Source organism: Phocoena sinus, chromosome 3 (assembly GCF_008692025.1).
Source record: "Phocoena sinus isolate mPhoSin1 chromosome 3, mPhoSin1.pri, whole genome shotgun sequence".
Taxonomy (NCBI): domain Eukaryota; kingdom Metazoa; phylum Chordata; class Mammalia; order Artiodactyla; family Phocoenidae; genus Phocoena; species Phocoena sinus.
The window spans coordinates 171928410-171953100 of record NC_045765.1 but is presented as its reverse complement, the minus strand read 5'-3'; the positions used below and the strand labels follow the sequence as shown (position 1 = coordinate 171953100).

Here is a 24691-nt window from a genome sequence, read left to right as displayed (position 1 = left end):
GCACCTCATGATGACTCCGCCCTCTCGTGCAGCCCGGCTTAAGTGCACCCTTTCCTGCAATTCCACTGTCCTGCTCTTTGCAATTTGCCCCACGGTCAGGATCTAGTGTTGGTGTCCCAGCCACGTCCACTTGCTGATCTGACTCGTCACGTGGCTGCCTCAAGATCCTCAGTCTGCAAACCTAACCCCTCCTCCCATTTCACAACATTCTGACCTTCAACATGGCCTTGTGCTCTTTCCACTAAACCGTGATGGCCTTATCCTCATGGGTCTGACATTCTGGAAGTATGCTTGTAACAAATCTCAGCAGGAGGGGGCTGCCGTCCCCTGAGAGCTCTGCTCCAAGGGATCCAGAACCTTTGGCTGCAAGCTGGGTTCCTGCTCTTGGCTCTGCCCAGGGATAGCAAGCCAAGCGTGGACCACTTTTTCCTCCTGCCTGTGCTTCTTATCAGTCAGGCATCTGCATGGTGATCAGACCACCTCTGAGCACTTGGCTGGCCAGGGTGTTGGATGAGTCTCTGAGCTGCTCCTCTGAGCTCAGCCCTGATTCACAGCAACACGGCTGCGGGCAGCCCAGTTATATGTGCATAGCCAACGCTGGGGACAGACATCCTGAGAAGGACATGTCCCATTCCTCCATTTCCTTGGCTTGCCCCGGGATTCAGTATCGAGCGGCTAATTTAAGGAGATAGACCCTTGTGTAAAAACACAAAATTTGTTAGATGTGTTCTGTGGAAGAAACGAGGTACTTGAGTAATTGCAGTGTAAGCATATCACATGGCACTGTCTCAGGCAGCAGGAGGATGGAGCCAGGAGATCTCAGGGCTGTCAACCTACACCTCCATCTCAATCTCGAAATCAACCTGCACCTCCATCTCCACCTCCACCTCCATCTCCATCTCCACCTCCACCTCCATCTCCATCTCCACCTCCACCTCCACCTCCATCTCCATGTCCAACTCCACCTCCACCTCCACCTTTACCTCCATCTTTATCTCCATCTCCACATCCACCTCCAGCTCCATCTCCACATCCACCTCCATCTTCATCTCCATCTCCACCTCCACCTCCATCTCCACCTCCACCTCCATCTCCATCTGCATCTCCAAATCCACCTCCACTTCCACCTCCAACTCCACTTCAACATCCACCTCAATCTCCAACTCCACCTCCACCTCCATCTCCATCTACACCTCCATCTCCATCTGCATCTCCAAATCCACCTCCACTTCCACCTCCAACTCCACTTCAACATCCACTTCAATCTCCAACTCTACCTCCACCTCCATCTCTACATCAATCTCCATCTCCACCTCTATATCCATCTCCATCACCATCTCCATCTCCACCCTCATCTCCACCTCCACGTCCACCTCAAACTCCACCTCAACCACCACCTCCAACTCCACCTCAATCTCTACCTCCACCTCCACATCTACCTCCATCTCCATCTACAACTCCACCTCCATCTCCATCTCCACCTCCATCTCCACTTCCACCTCGACCTCCACCACCACCTTCATATGAATCTCCACCTCCACCTCCATCACCACCTCTACATCCACTTACACTGCCATCTCCAACTCCACCTCCAACTTTACATCCATCTCCAGCTCCACCTCCATCTCCACCTCTGTCACCACCTCTACATCCACTTACACTGCCATCTCCAACTCCACCTCCAACTTTACATCCATCTCCACCTCCACCTCCATCTCCACCTCCACATCCATCTCCACCTACACCTCCACCTCCATCTCCACCTCCACATCCATCTTCTTCACCTCCATCACCACCTCCACCTCCATTGCTACCTCCACCTCCACCTCCACATCCCCCTCCATCTCCCCCACCTCCACCTCCATTTCCACCTCCACCTCCATCTCCACTTCCACCTCCACCTCCACTTCCACCTTCATCTCCATCTCCACCTCCATCTCCAACTCCACCTCCATCACCACTGGCACTTCCACCTCCACATGCATCTCCACTTCCATCTCCACCTCCACCTCCATATCCATCTCCACCTCCATCTTCACCTGCACCTCCATCTCCATCACCACCACCACTTGCACCTCCACCTCCATCTTCACCTCCATCTCCACCTCCACCTCCATAACCACCTCTACCTCCACCTCCACCTCCACCTCCACCTCCATCTCCACCTCCATTTCCATCTCCACCTACATCTCCTCTTGCACCTCAATCTCCATCACCACCTCCAATTCCACATCCACCCGCATCACCACCGCAATCCCTCCACCTCCACTTCCACCTCCACCTCCAACTTCACCTCCACCTCTACCTCCACCTCCACCTCCACCTCCAACTCCACCTCCACCTCCACCTCCATCTCCATCTACACCTCTATCTCCAACTCCACCTCCCTCTCCACCTCCACCTCCACCTCCACCTCCACCTACAACTCCACCTCCATCTCCAACTCCACCTCCCTCTTCACCTCCACCTCCACCTCCACCTCCACCTACAACTCCACCTCCACCTCTACTTCCATTTCCATCTCCACCTCCACCTCCATCTGGACCTCCATCTCCACCTCAATCTCGACCTCCACTTCCACCTCCTCCTCCAACTCCACCTCCAACTCTACATCCATCTCCACCTCCACCTCCAACTCCACCTCCACTTCCACCTCCACCACCAACTCCACCTCCATCACCACCTCCACCACCAACTTCACCTCCACCTCCACCTCCATCTCCACTTCCACCTCGACCTCCACCTCCACCTTCATCTGAATCTCCACCTCCACCTCCATCACCACATCTACCTCCACCTACACTGCCATCTCCAACTCCAACTCCACCTCCAACTCTACATCCATCTCCACCTCCACCTCCATCTCCAGCTCCACATCCATCTCCACCTCCACCTCCACCTCCATCTCCACCTCCACATCCATCTTCTTCACCTCCATCACCACCTCCACCTCCACCGCTACCTCCACCTCCACCTCCACATCCACCTCCATCTCCTCCCCCACCTCCACCTCCACTTCCACCTTCATCTCCATCTCCACCTCCATCTCCAACTCCACCTCCATCTCCACGTCCATCACCACTGGCACTTCCACCTCCACATGCATCTCCACTTCCATCTCCACCTCCATCTCCACCTCCACCTCCACCTCCACTCCACCTCCATCTCCACCTCCATTGCCACCTCTACTTCCACCCCTACCTCCACATCAACCTCCATTTCCATCTCCACATCCACCTACACTGCCATCTCCAACTCCAACTCCACCTCCAACTCTACATCCATCTCCACCTCCACCTCCATCTCCAGCTCCACATCCATCTCCACCTCCACCTCCATCTCCAGCTCCACATCCACCTCCACCTCCACCTTCATCTCCATCTCTACCTCCACCTCCATCTCCACCTCCACCTCCATCTCCACCTCCAACTCCATCTCCACTGCCATCTCCACCTCCATCTCCAACTCCACCTCCATCTTCACCTCCAATACCACCTCCACCTCCACCTCCACCTCCACCTCTATCTCCACCTCCATCTTCACCTCCATCACCACCTCCACCTCCATTGCTACCTCCACCTCCACCTCCATCTCCACTTCCACCTCCACCGCCACCTTCATCTCCATCTCTACCTCCACTTCCACCTCCATCTCAACCTCCACCTCCATCTCAACCTCTAACTCCACCTCCACCTCCATCTCCACTTCCATCTCCAACTCCACCTCCATCTTCACTTCCATCACCACCTCTACCTCCATCGCTACCTCCACCTCCAACTCCACCTCCATCTCCACCTCCATCTTCACCTCCATCACCACCTCCACCTCCATTGCTACCTCCACCTCCACCTCCATCTCCACCTCCACCTCCAACTCCACCTGCACCTCAATGTCCAACTCTACTTCCATCTCCATATCCACCTCCAATTCCACCTCTAACTCAACTTCCATCTCCATCTGCACCTCCACCTTGACCTCCAACTCCACCTTCATTTCCACCTCCATCACCACCTCTACCTCCATCTCCACATCCAACTCCACCTCCATCTCCACCTCCACCTCCACCTTCATTTCCACCTCCATCACCACCTCTACCTCCATCTCCACATCCAACTCCACCTCCATCTCCACCTCCACCTCCACCTTCACCCCCACCTCCATCACCACCTCCACCTCCATCTCCACTTCCACCTCCACCGCCACCTTCATCTCCATCTCTACCTCCACTTCCACCTCCATCTCAACCTCCACCTCCATCTCAACCTCTAACTCCACCTCCACCTCCATCTCCACTTCCATCTCCAACTCCACCTCCATCTTCACTTCCATCACCACCTCTACCTCCATCGCTACCTCCACCTCCAACTCCACCTCCATCTCCACCTCCATTTCCACCTTCATCACCACCTCTATCTCCATCTCCACCTCCACAGTCACGTCCATCTCTATCTTTACCTCCATCTCCACTTATATCTCCAATACCAACTCTCCTCCATCATGACCATTCCCTGACATCCTCAAGGCCCAGCACTCTCCATCTCCATCTCTGTCTCCATTTCTCCTCCATCATACCATCTCGGCCTTCATCCTCACCCCTACAGCCAAGGGCACAGAGAAGTGGTGGACTCTTGCACCTGAACCTGACACCTCTCCTGCTTTACTTGACCTGTGCTGCTGTAATTAAGTGGCACAAGTGGGGCAGCTTAATCTATAGGAATTTAGTCTCTCACAGCTCAGGAGACCAAAAGTCTGAATATAAGGTGTCAGCAAGGCCTTGCTCCCTCAGACAGCTCTAAGGAGGATCATTAGTTGCCTCTTCCTGCTTTTGGAAGTTGCCAATAATCCTGGGGTTCCTTGGTTTTTAGACACCTCACTCTAGTCTCTGCCTTCATACTCACGTAGTGATCTCACCCGTGTCTGTGCCCAAATTACCCTCTTACAAAGGTACCTATCATTGGATTGCATTGAGACCCACTCTGACCCAAGACTACCTCATCAAAACTTCTCTGATTACATCTGCAAAACCCTACTTCCAAGTAAGGTCACATCCTGTGTGGGTGGACAAGAATTTGGGTGGGGACATCACTGAACTGACTACACCATCCTATTCAAGGAAAGAAGAGGCAGGCAAGGGATACCCCAGCCGGCTCCTCTTCCTTGTCCTTTTAGGAGGAAAGCAGAGACCTTCACACAAGCCCATCACTTCCACCTTCACAGGTTTAATTTCTTTCTCTTATCAACTAAAACAGGTTTATGGCATGAGGTGTTTTTGTACAGTGTCTCCCCAGATCCTAGAGAAAGATGGTGGCTGTATTAGGATTTTCCTGAGCAACAGAACCAATAGGAGAAATACATACACAAATATTTATATAAGATATACAATATCATATTAACCTACTTATTATGAGGAATTGGCTCACATAATAATGAAAAGTCTCCCAATCTGACACTCAGGTGGAGACCCAGGAGAGCTGGTATTGTAGCCCCTCTGAGTCAAATCTGAGAGTAGGAGACGGATGTCCCAGCTCAAAGTCAGGCAGAAGAAAGGAGCAAATTCCCTCTTCCTTTGTCTTTTGTTGTATTCAGGACCCTGGTGGATAGGAAGATGACACCCACATGGGGGAGGGCCATCAGCTTTACAGGGTCCCCTGACTCAAATGCCAGTCTTATTTGGAAACACCTCCCAGACACCCCAGAATGATACTTAGCTGAATATCAGAGGCCCCATGGGCCCATACATAAGCTCATTTTCTCCTTGACACCTCCTTTGCCCTCACCCTGGTCCACACTGATCTCACCTGAGTGATGGCCCAGGTCTCCTGACCCATGACCCTCCGGAGTGTGCCATTTGTAGTCAGGTGACCAGTACGTTGGGCCAAGTTACTTGTTGAAAGACTTTCCATAAAGACCGGCTGCCATGACAGGTGGCCTCCTGGAGCCCCAATCCGTGTTTCCCCCTCACCCTGTGGTCCCCCACATGGCTCATGGGTCTTCAGTGACACTGTTTGCTGCTTTTGTTTCCTCTGCCTGGGAGGCTGTGTCCTCCACATCCACCTTCTCTGCTCCCACTCCTTCTTTAGGCTCCAGTGTCTTCTTTCTTCCCTCACAAAGCCGTCCCCCATTTCCTAGATGGAGATTATTCCTTGTAGTAAACACTTTCATCATAGCTGTGATTTCATATTCCTTTGTGCTTCTTGAAGTCACCCATGAGCCATCGATTGTCATCACCAGCTCCAGTACTCACAGAGGCAGAAGCCACGCTGACCTGCTCATCACTGTGGCCTCAGCTCGGTGCCCAACACGTGGGTCATAATAATTACTTATTGGATGAACAAGCAAACACCAGCACATCCTAAAAATGCTTTTCATGGTATTTAGCAATCTCCAAAGTATGAGCTGCCCTATCAAGTTTCTCCTTTTAATCTTTTTAAACCTACCTTTTCAAACTTTCTGTTTTCCACCGAGAGTGACATTGAGCTATAAGGAGTCATCGATATCTATTTACACTGTACTGCATATTATAGTTCTATTTTAAGGCGGACCAACCACCAGATTATTTTGAAAAGTGTTACTTGGAAAAGGAAGTAAAGAGCATGACTACTCATTACAAATGAATAAAAGAAATTCTTTCTTCTGTTCTAGAGCTCACTTTTGGCCAAGTGGTCCTGCTACACCAAAGCCAGATAATCAACCTTGTCTTTTTTCAGAGAATTTGTGCCTTGAGGTCCATCCCGTGGGCGTCTAGTGATGGTCCTCTGGGCATTGTCTGCACCTCGCTTGCTCTGGGTATGTGTGTGGCATGTCCTAAAATGCACCCCCATCTACTCACTCCCATCCACCGGTGGATTACGGTAACACACAAGCAGGAAGTTTTCTCAGTATGGCTGAAATGAGACTTATGGCCTATAATTCATCATCTTCCTGTCATCCTTCTGTGTGTTGTCTACTCAGTCCCCAGGCCGCTTGAGAGCACAGAGCAGATCTCCACTAAGTTCTTGACCAGCTGCCAAGGTGTCCCATTGTGCTTTTTCTGGATGCTTCCAGCAACCCCTTGCCTCCCAGCCAAGCTCAACATGAGCTGGTGTCCCCAAAGCTTCCCCGGCCTTGTGATCCTAACCTTTCTAGCAGGTGTTGTCCTGAGACCATCCCAGCCCCTGCAACTGGGATAGAGAAGCCCGGTGAAACCAGCTTGGAGGAAACGGTGAGTAACACAGGGGCCTGCTCTGTTTTCACTAAAGATAGCTATTAAGTTTTATGTTATGAGGGGAAACACTGCTGGAATGTTTTCTGTCTCACAATAAATCCCACGTGGTCTAGAGTATAATGCAATGGTGGATCAGCATCCACCCGACTTTGCACAATAAACCCCCTTTTTTCAAGGATTATTATGTAATGATAGACAACTGTGAGCAATTTTTGAGTTCATTATTTTCAGCCCCAGAATTAATTTTTTTAAAGAAGATCCTAAAATAAAAAAATCCCAGGTCATTGGCATTGGGGGGAGAATGAGAAAGAAGCATGAGGTCTGCTCATCGGCGGGAACTCACCGCCCAGAGTTTCAGATCCCCCTGGGCAGAGCTGTCTCCTCTCTGAGCACCCAGGTATGTGGCTCAGGGCCAAGGGGGGTCCGTGAGGGCAGCAGTCCTTCAGGTTAAAGGCACACACCTTGTGACCCTAGGCTCAGCCGGGACAGGAGCATCAAGGCTGAGGTATGGCTTACCTGTAGCTGCACCCTGGGGGTTGCATTTCAGGGCAGCACCCTGTCTGATTCTCAGGAGTTCTCCTCTCTCCTTCTCTCAGCCACAGTTCACGACAAACCAACAAAAGGGGTGATGGGTCCCAGGACCCATCAGCAAAGTTCACTGACTTTCTGGTCCAGAAGGCAATCTACGGGAGCAGGGCGTCCCCTGCCTCGGTTTGCTGTCTCTCAGGAGCACAGTGTGCCCTGTGAAGGACTGCTTCTGAGAGGCACATGGAACAGAGGGGTCACTTGGAGTCCAAGTCTTCCTTGGCCTCCTTGGCTGGGGGTCCAGATGACACAGGAGGACAACTCCCCTTGTGCCCTGCCTCTTGCCTCTCCTGGCATCACCTGGGACCTCTGCTTTCTTGAAGACCTTCCCTGAATGCCCACAGCTATGCCAAACACACCCTACAAGTGCTCATAAATGGTCCTTTCTCTTCCTCTACTCGGGTTCCCCTTTCTGTCCCTGCCACCGCGAAAGCCACAGGGGTCCCCAACTAATGATGACCAGGCCTCCAGGTAACCCCGGTGCCCCCGCCAAGGGTGCAGCCTCCTGCAGGATCCGCGGCAGTCCCCCTGCGTTCACCCTTTCTGAAAGGGGAAGATACCGCATCCTCCTCAGGTTGGTGTCTCTGTCACCTGGGAGACAGAGTGCCCTCCTTTGGCCCCTGCCTCTCAGCTCCACCTGCTCCCTGGAACAGCCCCTTGGCCTCTGTCTCCCCTTGATGCTCAGAGAACCCAGATAGGGTGGTGAGCTGCACCGTGGATAGAAGCCTGAGGCCCCTGAGCAAAGCCCCCCTTCCCTCCCCGGCACATGGCCCTGCCTTCAGGGTCCCTGCAGACGCTGGTCCTGCTGAGCTCCTCTGGCTCTCCAGCGGCAACCTGGCAGCAGACGAACAGTGACAGGTTCTGGAGGCCATGCAGGGAACACAGGGTCAGATCTCAGACCTGCCGCTGTCTGTACAAAGGGTCCTGCTCGACCTCTCCAGTTTGGGAGGGGTCTGCACAGAGAGCACCCCATGAAGTGTAGAGCATCATGGACGGCATCCTCTCCAGCGGCCGAGCAGGTGCCATTCAGAGCCACAGAGGTGGAAGGGTTGAGAGGCAAGAACTGCACCTTTACAAGAGCAGAGCTGGGTGATGGAGGGAGACACTCCCCTCCCTCTTCACCCGGTCCCCAACCAAGCAGAGGGTTATGGGAAGTTGTGTGGAGCAGGCAGCTGCTCAGGCAGGTCTGCAGAGAGGATGCCGTCTGCAATCCACCTCACTCTCAGCGTGACACTGCAGGCCTTTTCTGGGGCGGAACAGCGTGGCTGTGAGGATGTTCGGCCTCCCCAACCCGCCTTCCTCCCAAATGCTCCTTCCCAGGCTCTCGAGTGGCCAGCCTCCCCTTCCCCTAGGCGCTGGGGTGAGGTTAGTCCTAGAGAAATCCTAGGTCCGTCCCCGCCCCATCACACACCCCAGGGAGGCTGAGGTCTTGCCCAGAGGCCACCGGAATCCTCTGACAGAAGGAAGCTGGAGAGCCGGGCTTCAGTGTTGCATTACGTAGACCCGATTGCACAAAGCTTCCTCCAGACCTTGCCTTGGAAGCTGCTCTACTCAGCAGCAGATGTGAAATGACATTAACCCAGCCAGACCGCAGCCAGTCCCTGACCATCAGCCGAGGAGATGAGGTACGTCGCAGGGCACCTTGGGGGTAAATGGCCAAGCATGCCCCAGGACCACTGCATGATGGCCAGCAACGGCCACACAACGGTGGGCAGCCAGCGCTGGATTCCAGGGCAAATCTTTACCAAATATTCCAGTTCAAAGAGGAGAGCCCAGAAATTGAGTTTTACATAAAGTGTTGTGTGTAGCTAGCTCTGTTTGATCAAACATAAGTCTGAGCTTTTTTTCAAAATCTCTTTTCAAAGAAGAAGAATCCGATTCTGTCTTGTTTTAGGTTACGGTATCCATGGTCCAAATGAAATTTGGTGATTAATCAGAACAAATTAGAAAGATGACGAGCACAGAATTTCATTTTACAGAAATTGGACAAAAAAAGAAAAAAAAGGCTTGAGTTTTATGGAAAATTTTCCAAATATTTATATAATTTATGGGATATAAATAAATAAATAAGTGAATTTTATGTGTCATTTAATCTATGCATCAAATGACTAACTTGGCTTTCAGGAAGTCTCAGGGAAGGTCACTAGAATTATGGAAACTAAATCTTAGCATTTCCGGTTTTCAGGGCTGTGTTCTCTTTCATATGGCAACCTGTAAGAATACATACTTTTGATGTTTGTTTTTACTTTAAATGTCAATATTATTATTTTTTCTTGCCTATGTGATTGGTTACTTTTATTTTGAATGTTAATATTATCATTTTTTGCTTGATTATGTGGTGCTCCCCCAAGCAACTTTTTTCTTACTGACATCACGAGTTAAAGAGCTCAAAGGAGGGTGGGAGGGAGGCTCAAGAGGGAGGGGTATAGGTATACATGTAGCTGATTCACTTTGTTGTACAGCAGAAACTAACACAACATCGTAAAGCAATTATACTCCTATAAAGATGTAAAAAAATAAATACAATTAAAAAAGAGAGCTCAAAGGTGTCTGGGCATTTGTGTGGAATTATTCTTGGGAGAACTGCATGCGAGACAGAAGTTTGAAATTTTGCGCGGGCTATGAAGAAGTGTTCTGCGTGGTCTCCTCCAAGAAGACTTGGAGACTCTTGTCTTCCTGGGCAACTGGAAGATGCGAATTGTTCTCAGAGTCTGGGTGAAAGTAGCAGCCTCCGTGCCTTTGGCTGCAGAATGGTTATGCAAGGCTCCCTGTGCCCCTGTGCTTTGTGCATCTTCCATGGGGACCACCTGCCTGATGCCGACGCTCCTGGACCCGTCAGTGGCCCCTGATGGCATCAATCCTGTGTTTCTAGCACTCTGTCCTCCATGTAGGGGGCAAGAAATACTTTATCGGGGTTCTGCGGGGGGTTACAGACCGGATGTCCTATTCCACATGGAACCCAGGCTCAGGGAGGGCTCCTGGTTGGACGGACACGGGCACTGCAGCCAGCCTCCTCCCAGAATCCATCCTGGCTTTCTGGAGGTCCAGGTGTCATCCATCTACCATTATCGTGTGACCCAACTTTACCATTTTAAATAAACTCTGACTCAGAGCAGCCCAGGTTGAGCCAGGTAAGTAGGTGGACACAGGGAGTATGGGGCCAGGGAAGAAACCCAGTTGTTTTTATTTCAGTTTTCCGTAGCTTCCCTTAGGTTTCTTTCTTTTTTTCCCCTTCCTTTGGCCACACGGCATGGCTTGCAGGATCTCAGTTCCCTGACCAGGGCTTGAAGCCGGGTCATGGCTGTGAAAGCCTGGAATCCTAACCACTAGGCCACCAGGGAACTCCCAGCTTCCCTTAGTTTTTTTTTTTCTGTACGTGGGCCTCTCACTGCTGTGGCCTCTCCCGTTGCGGAGCACAGGCTCCGGACGCGCAGGCTCAGCGGCCATGGCTCACAGGCCCAGCCACCCCGCGGCATGTGGGATCCTCCCGGACCGGGGCACGAACCCGCGTCCCCTGTATCAGCAGGCGGACTCTGAACCACTGTGCCACCAGGGAAGCCCTTCCCTTAGTTTTATTAGCAGGGACACTAAGAGGAGACTGCCTCTGTTGCCCCTTCTTTTGCTGTGATGCTCTTTCAGACACTCAGGTATTTTATTCCAGCTCTAAAACCACTTATAGCCGCTCATCCACAAAATGCACACCTGTTATCTCAGATTCCAGAATTTTCCTCTGATTCTGAGGCTATAGTGCTGAGCATGAGATGCTTTGAAGGGGAGAGGGCGGGAGGAAGTTGCTATTTTGGGCTCCAGAGCCCCGTAACCTATTGGGGGAATCAAAGCAGACACACGAGCGTCTCTGAGGCAAAGAAGAATAAAACAACTGCTGTGTCAAGTGCTCGGGGCAAGCGGCCTGAGTGCTTAAGCAGAGCTTGGTTCCGAAGGAAAGTAAAGGTGGGTGGAAGTGGCAGGGTGAGGACCCGGGTCTGGGTCTGACTCACCTGGAGATCTTGACGCCCCAATTCCTGAGAGACACCGCCCACCCCTCCCGTTTCTTCTTCAGTAGGTCTGGAGTGGGCACATGGAGAGCGAGGATTTTGTTTTTTGATACCTTGTTCGTCCTACCTTGCTCATCAAGACAGCACCTCCTCTGCACTGGAACCAGCATCACGTCTGGTTCAGAGGCCCCCAGGAAGTGAGGAAGCCTGCGCCAGCTACAACACCCCACTTCCAATGGTCACTCTTCTCCAAGGACCCACATGATTTAGCAAAGACATTATGCAAGCATCTCACAGAAAGCCATGAAGAAACTCAGCAGCATTTCATAGAGGCCTGGAGAAGATGAGCTCTAGAGAATCTCTGTGGGATGGGAATAAAGGAGATCAGGAGACAAGGGGAATGGACGAGGGTCCACCGACAGCTGATCTTCCACTTTCAGGACTGCAGGGGGGCCCTGCATCCCCACCCCCTCATCCTGAACCTGTCCTTTCATCTGAGTTCTGCTGTGTGATGACATCCCCCTGTCCGCCCTGAGTGTCCTCTGTCCAGAGGAGGACGGAGCGGGAGCTGCCCACACAAGCTTTGGAACAAGGACATGGACCTGGAGGGAGGGTCCTGGAGGCCGTCGGTGCCCTGGAGACAGACCAGGAGGCGCCAAGCTGGCTGGTCACGCTTTCAGGCTCAGTGTGGCCCAGAGGGGCTCCCTGGCCACACAGACCTCAGCTCACCTGCAGGAAATGCACTTAGAAGAGTTGCAGAAGTCCAGAACAGGACACTCGATGCCAGCAGGCCTGCTCGACAAGGCTGGGCCCATCCTAATCAGGGAGAACTGGACCCAAGACTCAGGTGGGGAATCTGGGTCAAGGCACTTGAAAGTCTCAAATTCTTCAGTCTCCGGCCCCTTTGGGGCTCACAAGTAGCTCACCCCTCCCTGCTGATAGCCGTAACCCTCATCCTGAAGAACGATGTGCCTTCTCGCCCAGACACACACACACACGCTCTCGTGCTCAGGAGCCCCCCGACCCCTTTGCCTGCCTGGGGGTGAGCCGAGCCTGCCAGGAGAGGGAGGGCCTACAGGACCCTCCAACACACACTGGCCTGAGCACAGGTCTGGGTCCCACGAGACCTCATCAAGCGCCATGGAATATAAAGTTGGATAAAGGAAATTTTGCCTAAATAGGGGCTTTGTCTCACAAAGTGGCGTTGAACACCCTGGCCAAGACCCCCGAGAGACAGCGCTAACATGCTGCCATATGGGCGATGGAGAGCTTGGGAAAGCAGCGGCCCGGGCCAAGTGGAGTGGAAACCAGTCTCCAGGGCAGATGGCAGAGGAGGGATCAAAGGGCCCTGAGCAGTGAGGTTGGGGCAGCGACACTAACGCACAGTCGGGACGGTCAGGAGGTCTGCGGCCGCTGGGATCCCCAGGGAGAGGCTGCCACTCTGCACCAGGCTGCTCTGAGGAGATGCTGTCCCATAGCTGGGGCCCCGACGGCCACAGGACGAGAGACAGGTGTGGGGATCACCTGTCAGATGCACGGTAAGGTGCTTAACATGGGCTGGGGGAGGTCCGTGTGAGAGCCAGGAGGGCCCGACCTGCCAGGAGCTGCGTGGGGTGGCAGCAGGGACACGGCAACCAGGGCGAGATGGGCAGGCAGCCTCCAAGAGCAGCGTTCAGTCCCCACCTGGAGAGAAAGGCAGAGTCATCTGAGAGCTGCCAGCAGCCGCCCTACTCAAGGTCACAGTCCCGACTCAGATCCTGGACCAGAAGCTGACTTTAGACCCAGAGTGTGTTGCCCGAGGCCGAGTCCCCATGAAGGGCCCGTGACACTGCATGGCAAGAGTCTACAGCGGTGATTCCCAGAGGCCTTCCCAAGAGGAGACTGCAGAGCTTGGGACAACTGCACATGGCAGGGAGGGACCACCAAGCATTGTGAGGACTTGTCACACGGCTTGAAGGGACGCTGGTGGCCTCACCAAAGCTGCCCCATGGGAGTGGAGGTATATGGGAGACACTGATGAACACAGAGGCCGGGTCAGGGTTGGCTCACAGGGGTCTTCTGTGCTGTGGACACGCCCAGGGGCAGAGTCCTCAGGCCCCAGGTGTGTAACCGGGACACACATCCTTTGAGGCAGGCAGGGCCCTATCCTGGCTCCTCGGCCAGTATCCTGGTGGGAACTTTCAGTGGGGAAGGCCAGGAGGAAAACTTGCTCAGCCAGGATGGTAAATCCAAACGGTATAGCAAACTGGGGGTGGCTATAGGGGCGGGAAATGGCGGAGTCAGCGGCCATTTAAGACCAAAGGGTGTGGAGGTGATGGTCCCAACGTGTCCTCAACTAGTTTGAAGCCTGGCTTCCACAACACCAGGCAAATCCCAGAACACCAGGGACTCCACCGAGTAGCGGCCCAGTCCCTGCCGCCACACCCCATGTGGTGTCTTTGCTAAAGCCGATTAAAGTGGATCCAGGCCCGGGTTTGTGGCCACCGACCTGGCAAACGCATTATTTTGCAGCCCTATCAAGAAGGGGCACCAGAAGCCAGCTGTGTTACGTGAAATGGGCAACAGGGCCCCTTTCTGGACTGCCCCCGGGGCTGTGTAGGAGGCTGGGGCCCTGGCCACTTTGTAGACGTTTCAGAGGCTCCTCTGTCAGTGACATCATGTGAATAAGGGAGTTGGTCACAATGCAGAGAGAAGTGAAGGCTCGGGTGGGACAGATGTGCCCCTGAGGGTGGGGGTGATCCCCGGAGAGGTCCAGGGTCTGCCCCGTCAGGGACATGCTGGAGGGTCTGGGCGCCTAGGACCTGTCCGGGCAGCCCCTTCACAGCAAGGAAGCGCTAGTTCACCATAACCTCCCATCGTTCACAAGGAAGCACGGTGACATTTGTACCCCACACCTGGGGAGCTTTTCTGACTCACTGAGCATCATATGGGCTGCCGGCTTCCAGGGGAGCCCGGAGGAGAGAGGGTGCAGCTGGGGGTCCAGGCTGTGACGCTGGTGCCTCTGCAGTTTGGGTCACTTGATGTGGCAGAATGTGTGGCCTGAGAGGTACCTCTGGGGAGAAATGACACCCGTGCACTTACATCAACACCCCAGAGGAGACTCATCCCCGGCTCCAGGACTTGAAACCGACCCACCTTCCCCCACAGCTTGGAGAAGCAGCTTCTGGGGTGTGGTTGGGCCCTGGTGGTCCTGAGGTTGGAGCTGCCATGGGCTGTGCCCCACCAGACCCCAAGGCTTCCGAAGGCATCTGTCATGAGATGGAAGTTGTGCATGGGGTGTCAGCTATGAGCTGGGCCAGTGGGCTGAAAGGCAGGCGGCTCAGACCCTGTGTCTCCATCACTGAAGCCCTGGAACCTCACCCAGGGCACACCTGTGTTACATGGGGGGTCTCGGAGGGGAGGCTGAGGTAGGAGGGGACTGCTGAGCTTGGTTCATGATGGGTCTGCCTGGTACATGGGTGTGAGCTGGTAGGGGTCACAGCTGCCCTGCTGCCGCCCTCGGGAGTGGCTCTGTAGGCCAGCAGGGAGGGACGTCCTCCTGATGGTCATAGCCTCAGGCGATGCACCTGGTTCTCTGATTTGTACGGACACTAAGCGGCCTCACCCTGATGTTGTGGGGCCTTTAGGGACTTTCCACCCCCTCACTTGTTCCCGTAAACCAATTCTTCTCCCTATCGTGCGCCACTCCTTCTCCCTATCGAAACCAATTCTTCTCCCTATCGTGCGCCACTCCTTCTCCCTATCGAAACCAATTCTTGGAGTTTTTCAGTTGACGGGGACTTGCCAGACAGCGGGTAATTTTCCAGTTGCCCGTAACAGGTATACGCCCTAACCGCCACAATGAACAAACAACTATAACGGCCAGAAGGTGGGACAAAAGTTCCTAAGCCAATGAATTCAAAAGTCACCACATTTACCCAATCATTGTGAGAATATACCCGCCCTATGAGTAAATAAACCTATAAAAAGTATGCGATTCCGCTTTTAGGGGTTCCCCATCGGCCTCCTGCGTGAGGTTCAGGGAACCCCGGTGCATCGGCTCCTAATAAACCTCTTGCGTGTTGCAACGGCTCTCGACTCTTGGCGGTTCTTGGGCGAGTTGGAATCCCTCGTAGACCGCTTGGGTCTAACATTTGGGGGCTCGTCCGGGATCCCCACTCGCCCCTGGGTCACAAGAACATCGGGAGTCGGAGGTATCAGGTAGGCTCGAGCCCAATTGTCTGTTTGTTTGTCGTTTGTTTGTTGCTAGCCGCCATTAGGAAAAAGCCGTGTGAACCGGCTTGCTGTGGAATCTGTATTGGACTCCTGGCTAGGCAGACGTGCCGAAAGCTGGTGTCCACGGGCCCCGGGGGACGCCCTGGTGGTCCATCTGGAAGGAGAAACAAATTTTGTCTCCCCTTCATCTGGTTCTGGCAGGTTATATAAGCTGCCATCTGAATTTGAGTTGGTTTCGGGTTTAAGTTCGCGGCGGCTGGTTCTGGCAGGTTATATAAGCTGCCATCTGAATTTGAGTTGGTTTCGGGTTTAAGTTCGCGGCGGCAATATCAATGTGTGTCTTTTGAAATTTTATTGTTTTTCTGTACTATTATCTTTCTTTTGACGGACGACAATGGGACAAACTATGACGACTCCTCTTTCTCTTACCCTAAGCCACTGGATCGAAGTTAGGGCTAGGGCCCACAACCTTTCGGTAGAAGTAAGGAAAGGAAAATGGCAAACGCTGTGTACCTCTGAGTGGCCTACATTTCAGACAGGGTGGCCACCCGAAGGATCTTTTTTGTTAGATAAGGTTGGGCTAGTCAAGTCTAGGGTCTTTAACACAGGACCCCACGGACACCCAGACCAGATACCATATATCTTGGTCTGGGAAGATCTAGTTCTCTCCCCGCCTCCGTGGGTCCGGCCCTTTGTTTCCTCAACAGGCACGTCTGCATGCGCTCCAGCACAATCGGAGATATTGGCCCTGAAGAAAACCCCAGACACGGAAAAGTCATCTGCTGCCCCGGACCCGCCAAAGGCGATATATCCTGACCTGCAGTCTGATTTGCTTCTTCTAGATTCCCCACCTCCTTATCCTCCGGCCCTAAATCCCATGTCGCCCCTAGGACCCCCAGCTTCACAACCCTCCACACCAGTAGGGCCACCTGTTATGGCGGAAAGGGGGGGTCCCTCGGCGGGCACCAGAAGCCGGAGGGCTGTTTCCCCGGATTCTACTGCTTTACCCCTTAGAGAATATGGCCCCCCCGATAACCACGGGAATAGGCCCCTTCAATACTGGCCCTTTTCCTCCGCAGATCTTTATAATTGGAAGATGCATAACCCTACTTTCTCTGAAAACCCACAGGCTCTTACTGCTCTAATAGAGTCTCTTGTCTTCTCCCACCAACCCACCTGGGATGATTGTCAACAGCTCCTCCAGACTCTCCTCACAACTGAGGAGAGGCAACGGGTTCTCCTGGAGGCTAGAAAGAATGTGTTAGGCGCCAATGGACAACCTACCCAGTTGCCTAATGAGATTGATGCCGGTTTTCCACTCGTCAGGCCGAATTGGGACTTTAATACCCTGGAAGGTAAGGAGCACCTGAAAATGTATCGCCAGGCTCTGGTGGCGGGTCTCCATGGAGCGGCCAGGCGCCCCACGAATTTGGCTAAGGTAAGAGAGGTAACTCAGGGGCCCCAGGAATCGCCAACCGTGTTCCTAGAACGCTTAATGGAGGCTTTTAGACGATTCACTCCTTATGATCCAACCTCTGAGGAACATAAGGCCACCATAGCAATGGCCTTTATTGACCAGGCGGCCCCTGATATTAGAAAGAAGTTACAAAGGCTGGATGGCCTACAAGGTTTCTCCCTTCAGGACTTAGTAAAAGAGGCAGATAAGGTATATAATAAGAGGGAGACAGAGGAAGAAAGGGAAGAAAGAAAGCAGAAGGAACAAGAGGCTCGTGAGGTAAGACGAGATAAGAGGCAAGAAAGACATTTGAGTAAGATACTGGCCACTGTAGTCAGAGGAGGAAACAGTAGAGACAGAAATAGACAGGAAGGGCGAACAACGGATAGAAGGCGGCCATTAGACAAGGACCAATGTGCCTACTGTAAAGAAAAAGGTCATTGGGCAAGAGAATGCCCTAAAAAAAGGAACGGGGGAAGGCCAACCAGAGATAAAATCTTAACATTGGAAGAGGAAGATTAGGGAAGTCAGGGCTCGGACCCTCTCCCCGAGCCCAGGGTAACTCTTAAAGTGGAGGGGGAACCCGTCCAGTTCTTGGTGGACACCGGAGCCCAGCACTCAGTCCTCCTTCATTCAAAGGGCCCCCTTTCAACTAAAAGGTCATGGGTCCAGGGGGCCACTGGAAATAAGCAGTACTCATGGACCACCCGAAGGACAGTAGATCTTGGGGTGGGACGAGTAACCCACTCATTCTTGGTCATACCTGAGTGCCCATACCCTCTGCTAGGTAGAGACTTACTCTCTAAGGTGGGGGCCCAAATCCACTTTCAACCAGAAGGGCCCACCATAACTGACAACCAAGGGAGATTACTCCAAATCTTGACCATGAAACTGGAAGATGAACACAGGATATATGAAACACCCTCGCCTCCACAAGCTGACATGCAGGATTGGATGACTAGGTTTCCACAGGCTTGGGCAGAAACTGCCGGTATGGGAATGGCAAAATATCGGCCCCCTGTGGTGGTAGAACTTAAAACAACCGCCACCCCAGTAACGGTCCGCCAATACCCCATGAGTAAAGAAGCCCGAGATGGCATCCGTCCTCAAATACAAAGGTTACTGGAATTAGGGATCCTGGTAAGGTGCCAATCTGCATGGAATACCCTCTTTTGCCAGTTAAAAAGCCAGGAACTAATAATTACCGACCGGTACAAGACCTACGAGAGGTAAATAAGCGGGTGATGGACCTCCACCCCACGGTACCCAACCCCTACAATCTCTTAAGTACTCTTCCACCTCAGCACACTTGGTACACTGTTTTGGATCTTAAAGATGCTTTCTTCTGCCTGAGACTTTCTTCTCTCAGTCAGCCTTACTTTGCCTTCGAGTGGAAGGATCCAGCCTCTGGGATGTCAGGCCAGCTGACATGGACTCGCCTGCCACAAGGATTCAAGAACTCCCCCACCATTTTTGATGAGGCTCTCCACCAGGATTTGGCATCTTATAGAGAATCCAATCCCCAGGTAACTCTACTTCAATATGTCGATGATATTCTTTTAGCTGCTGAAACCCAAGAAGACTGCATCAAGGGAACCGAGAGGCTGTTAACAGAACTGGGAACATTGGGATATCGGGCTTCAGCAAAGAAAGCACAAATATGTCAACGACAGGTTAGTTACCTGGGGTACTTGTTAAAAGGAGGACAGAGATGGCTTTCGGAAAGCAGGAAAGACACTGTTGCCCGGATACCGGCCCCCAAGAGTCCCAAACAAGTTAGGGAATTTTTGGGGACGGCCGGATTTTGTAGGCTATGGATTCCGGGGTTTGCTGAATTAGCAGCCCCTTTATATCCCCTGACCAAAAATGGCATCCCTTTTGCTTGGGGTGATAAAGAACAACGGGCTTTTGACCGAATTAAACGAGCCCTACTATCAGCCCCGGCTCTGGGGCTACCAGATGTTACTAAGCCTTTTCATCTGTACGTGGCCGAGAATAAAGGCATCGCAAAGGGAGTACTAACTCAGAAACTGGGCCCCTGGAATCGCCCGGTTGCGTACCTATCAAAGAAATTGGATCCTGTGGCAGCAGGATGGCCCGCCTGTTTAAAAATAATCGCCGCGGTGGCCGCTTTGGTCAAAGATGCTGACAAACTGACTTTGGGGCAGAACCTAACGATAACAGCCCCCCATGCATTAGAAAATGTAATTCGCCAGCCACCCGACAGATGGCTAACAAATGCCAGGATGACTCATTACCAAGCCCTGCTGTTAAACTCAGATCGTATTAAGTTTACCTCAGCCACAGGACTCAACCCGGCCACCTTGCTACCCGACCCTGACCTGGAAAGCACTACCGTCATCCATGATTGTCAGGAAGTACTGGCTGCAGCACACCGTAGCAGACCAGACTTGATGGATCAGCCCCTCCCCAACGCCGACGTTACCTGGTTTACTGACGGAAGCAGTTTCCTAGAGGAAGGTAAGCGTCGGGAGGGAGCTGCCGTGGTAGACGGGAAAGAGGTCATCTGGGCAGCCGCATTACCACAAGGGACATCGGCCCAACGGGCTGAACTAATCGCCATGACTAGAGCATTGGAACTAGCAGAAAACAAAAAGGTAAACATCTATACGGACAGTAGGTACGCATTTGCTACCGCCCATGTCCATGGGGCCATTTACCAACAAAGAGGGTTGCTCACCTCGGCGGGCAAAGAAATTAAAAACAAAGAAGAAATAGTGGCACTGCTAGCTGCCCTCATGCTCCCCACTAAAGTCAGCATCATTCATTGCCCCGGACACCAGAAGGACAATACCCCGGTGACAAGAGGCAACAACATGGCAGATAGGGTGGCACGAGAAGTGGCTCTACGGGAAATCATACTAGAACTATCAGATGAGAGTCCTGGGAAACCAAATGATAGGGGAACAATTACCCCAGCCATAACTAAAGGAACATTATCTCCTCAACAAGCAAAATCCATGCTACAACAGATTCACAGATGGACACACTTGGGAACCAAGAAGATGGTATCCCTATTACATAAGACAGGTTATGATACCTCTGGATTAACCAAAATAGCTGAGCAGATTGCACGAGAGTGCATTCCATGCCAACAGGTAAACTCCCATAAAGGAAAACTTGAGGTCGGAAAAAGGCTCAGAGGAGACCGCCCAGGAGCCTATTGGGAGGTCGACTTCACTGAAATATGCCCTGGAAGGTACGGTAACAGGTATCTTCTAGTTTTTATAGATACCTTCTCAGGATGGGTAGAAGCTTTCCCGACGAAGAAGGAGACAGCTACTGTGGTGGCCAAAAAGATCTTAGAAGAAATTTCCCCCCGGTTCGGGGCACCAAAGGTAATAGGATCAGATAATGGTCCCGCCTTCGTCGCCCAGGTAAGTCAGGGTGTGGCCAAATACCTGGGGACTGATTGGAAATTACATTGTGCCTATAGACCCCAGAGTTCAGGACAGGTAGAGAGAACGAATAGAACTCTAAAAGAGACCCTAACTCAATTGTCCATAGAGACTGGCGGTACAGATTGGACGGTGCTCCTTCCCTTAGCCCTGTTCCGGGCTAGAAATACCCCCTCCCGCTATTATCTTACTCCATTTAAAATACTATACGGGGCCCCACCTCCTCTTTTTACGCTAAGGAAAAAATTAAGTCCTGACTGCCAGAATAACACTGACTTATATGCTAGGCTGTTGGGACTCCAGTTGGTTCAAAAGGAGGTGTGGTCCCAGCTGGCAGAGGCTTACCGACCAGGAACACCAGCAGAGGCTCATCCCTTCCAAGTCGGAGATTCCGTGTACGTCCGTCGGCACCGAACCCAGACTCTAGAGCCTCGGTGGAAAGGACCATACATCGTCCTGCTCACCACCCCCACGGCTATAAAGGTAGACGGCATCGCTGCGTGGATCCACGCTTCACACGTGAAGGCCGCACCAGCATCTGCAACATCGGAATGGCGAGCCCAAAAGACCAGCAACCCGCTCAAGCTCAAGCTTCTGCGATCATCAGATTTATAACTTTAACTCTGTTACCCCTACTGACTGTGAGTAATTTTAGTCCTCACCTGCCCCAGCATTTAACCTGGCAGGTAATTTCCCAAACTGGAGATGTAATATGGTCTGTTAGCCATACTGCTGCTCCTTGGACCTGGTGGCCAGACCTTTTCCCCGATGTTTGTAAATTAGCCATAGGAGCTCCCAATTGGGACACAGCACACTCCCATGATCGTCAAAATGCCCCATCCATACCCGGTCGGGCCGGCCAATACGGCTGCCAAAACTCGGGTACGCGACAGAAACTTAGCAACCCTACCTTTTATGTATGCCCGGGATTTCATCGCCATAGGTCCCTAAATTATCAATGTGGGGGAAAGGAACATTTTTATTGTAAAAGCTGGGGGTGTGAAACCACAGGAGACACCTATTGGAAGCCCACCTCTGGCTGGGACTTTATTAAGGTGACAGCCAATTATACACACCCAACCAACCCCTTAACTTATAGGCCTGAATGTACTAAATGGTGCCATCCCCTTAAGATCTCTTTTAGTAAACCAGGAAAAAAGGATAAAAACTGGATAAATGGCCATTCATGGGGAATCAGGTTTTATAAAGAAGGATATAATGATGGATTACTAATGACCATCAAACTAAAAATTGAAACCCCTACTCCAGTTCCTATAAGCCCCAACCCTGAGATAGGGCACTCTTTGCTACCTTTGGTCCCTCCCACAGCGTTACCAGAGATAAGAAACCAAACTTCTGAGCCAAAAGGAATAACAATCAAGCCCAAGACCCCCCAGGACCGAATGCTCTCATTGGTCCAGGAGGCTTTTGAGGTTTTAAATGCCACAAACCCGGAGGCTACCAAATCATGTTGGCTTTGCTATGCTGCTCCTCCCCCTTATTATGATGCTATAGGATATAATTCTAATTTATAATAATGTTAACACTCCAGATCAATGTCGATGGAAACAAGAAGGAAATAGTAAATTGACCCTGGCCTCAGTATTAGGAAACGGTACATGTGTAGGAAGGCCCCCCTCGTCCCACCGACATCTTTGTGCCAATTTAAGCCTCCCACAGGGCTCAGGGTATCACCTCCCTCCTCCGGATGGATGGTGGGCATGTAACACAGGATTGACCCCCTGCATTTCTTTAGAGGTCCTTAAAGCTTCAACCGATTTTTGTGTGTTAGTTCAGCTGGTCCCCAGACTCATTTATCATTCAGATTCATCCTTTCTAGATGAATATGAGGGCAGAGGAAGGTTTAAGAGGGAACCCATAACACTCACTCTGGCTGTACTCCTAGGACTAGAAATGGCAGCCGGGGTAGGAACGGGTATAACAGCCCTCATCCAACAACCCCACTATTATGATGCCTTAAGGCAAGCTGTAGATGTTGACCTCTGGGCATTAGAAAGTTCCATAACTCAGTTAAAAGAATCCCTCACCTCGCTTTCAGAGGTGGTAATGCAAAACAGGAGGGGATTAGATCTGCTGTTCCTTAAGGAGGGCGGACTATGTGCTGCACTAAAAGAAGAATGCTGTTTTTATACTGATCATTTTGGGGCTATTACCAAAACTATGGACAAACTTAGGGAGCGCCTGGACAAAAGACAACAGGAAAGGGAAAATCAAAAAGGATGGTTTCAATCATGGTTTGATAAATCTCCCTGGCTTACTACTTTAGTTTCCACCTTGTTAGGGCCCCTCATTATTTTATTGTTGCTTTTAACTTTTGGACCATGCATTCTCAATCGCCTGATAGCCTTTATTAGAGAACGCATTAGTACGGTACAAGTTTTAATGCTAAGGCAACAATACCAAAACTCGCAAAAAGAAACTGAAACTCCATGATTGGAATTAGTTACAAAAAAAAAAAAAAAAGGGGGGAATGTGGGGCCTTTAGGGACTTTCCACCCCCTCACTTGTTCCCGTAAACCAATTCTTCTCCCTATCGTGCGCCACTCCTTCTCCCTATCGAAACCAATTCTTCTCCCTATCGTGCGCCACTCCTTCTCCCTATCGAAACCAATTCTTGGAGTTTTTCAGTTGACGGGGACTTGCCAGACAGCGGGTAATTTTCCAGTTGCCCGTAACAGGTATACGCCCTAACCGCCACAATGAACAAACAACTATAACGGCCAGAAGGTGGGACAAAAGTTCCTAAGCCAATGAATTCAAAAGTCACCACATTTACCCAATCATTGTGAGAATATACCCGCCCTATGAGTAAATAAACCTATAAAAAGTATGCGATTCCGCTTTTAGGGGTTCCCCATCGGCCTCCTGCGTGAGGTTCAGGGAACCCCGGTGCATCGGCTCCTAATAAACCTCTTGCGTGTTGCAACGGCTCTCGACTCTTGGCGGTTCTTGGGCGAGTTGGAATCCCTCGTAGACCGCTTGGGTCTAACAATGTGAGAATCTACATAGAATCCTGGGCAGCCGAGGGCTGGCAGGAGAGACAGTGGAAGGTCAGATGCGAGGAGACCTGGGGCAGGGCCATATCAGTGAACCTGCGGGAGTGGGGTCAAGTGGGAAGGTCACTGTGTTGCGTGTTTACGTGTCCCCCAGGGCATCCATCACAGGAGAGGCAGCCAATGGCTGAATAAACAGAACCAACATCAGCCATGCACAGCAGACTCCGGAATGGAAGAGCCACGGTGGGAGGGGTGGAGGCTCCGCGTGGACCTGGGAACCCGGGATCCACTCAGCAAGGCTGGCCCAGTTCCTCTGGGCAGCGGGAGAGACCAACGCTGAAGGGTACCGACCAATGCTGACATGCAGCCATCTCCGTACATTCGGTGTCAAACTGATGGCACTGGACTTCTTCCAACCTTGGGAAAGGGGTTCTCCTTGCCCGGAATTAATGCACGTTCTTGGTAAGGGTTTGCCTTTCCTGCGAACAGGACCTCAGCCGGCACTGCTATCTGAGGCCTTTTCAGGGTCTATGTACTGGTGTGAGGACCCACTTAACATCTCATCAGACCAAGGGCCCCACTCCACGGTGGAGTGAGTGCAGTGTGGGCTCCCGGCCACAGGGCCTACCAGTTTCCTCACATGCTGCCTTCTCGATGGAGTGAAGACCAACTGAGACTGCAGCCATGAGACACCCTGTGGGGATGGGCCACCCGCGAGGACAGTCTACACGCTAAGTCAGTGATTAGCTTACGATGCCATGTCTTCCACACGACCCTGGCGTGGACGTCGGCATGGCCCC

At 52.0% G+C, this 24691-nt stretch overlaps 2 protein-coding genes across 2 annotated transcripts in view; both read left to right on the top strand.

Annotated features, from left to right (window-relative positions):
* Window positions 1–1456: 1456 nt before the first annotated feature.
* LOC116751149 (basic proline-rich protein-like) lies at window positions 1457–2688 on the top strand (the record flags this gene model as incomplete). Its single annotated transcript, XM_032626583.1, is given in 2 exon segments — window positions 1457–2169; window positions 2256–2688. Coding segments are annotated over 2 exon segments (1146 nt in total), but the record flags the coding sequence as incomplete, so codon positions are not given.
* Window positions 2689–2703: 15 nt separating this feature from the next.
* The window catches only part of LOC116751148 (basic proline-rich protein-like), a gene marked incomplete at its 5' end in the record, with an annotated part of 76662 nt that continues 54674 nt past the window's right edge, over window positions 2704–24691 (top strand). Inside the window, 2 exon segments of the mRNA XM_032626582.1 lie at window positions 2704–3153; window positions 3156–4432. Of these exon segments, the coding sequence (XP_032482473.1) occupies window positions 2704–3153; window positions 3156–4432 (1727 nt within the window).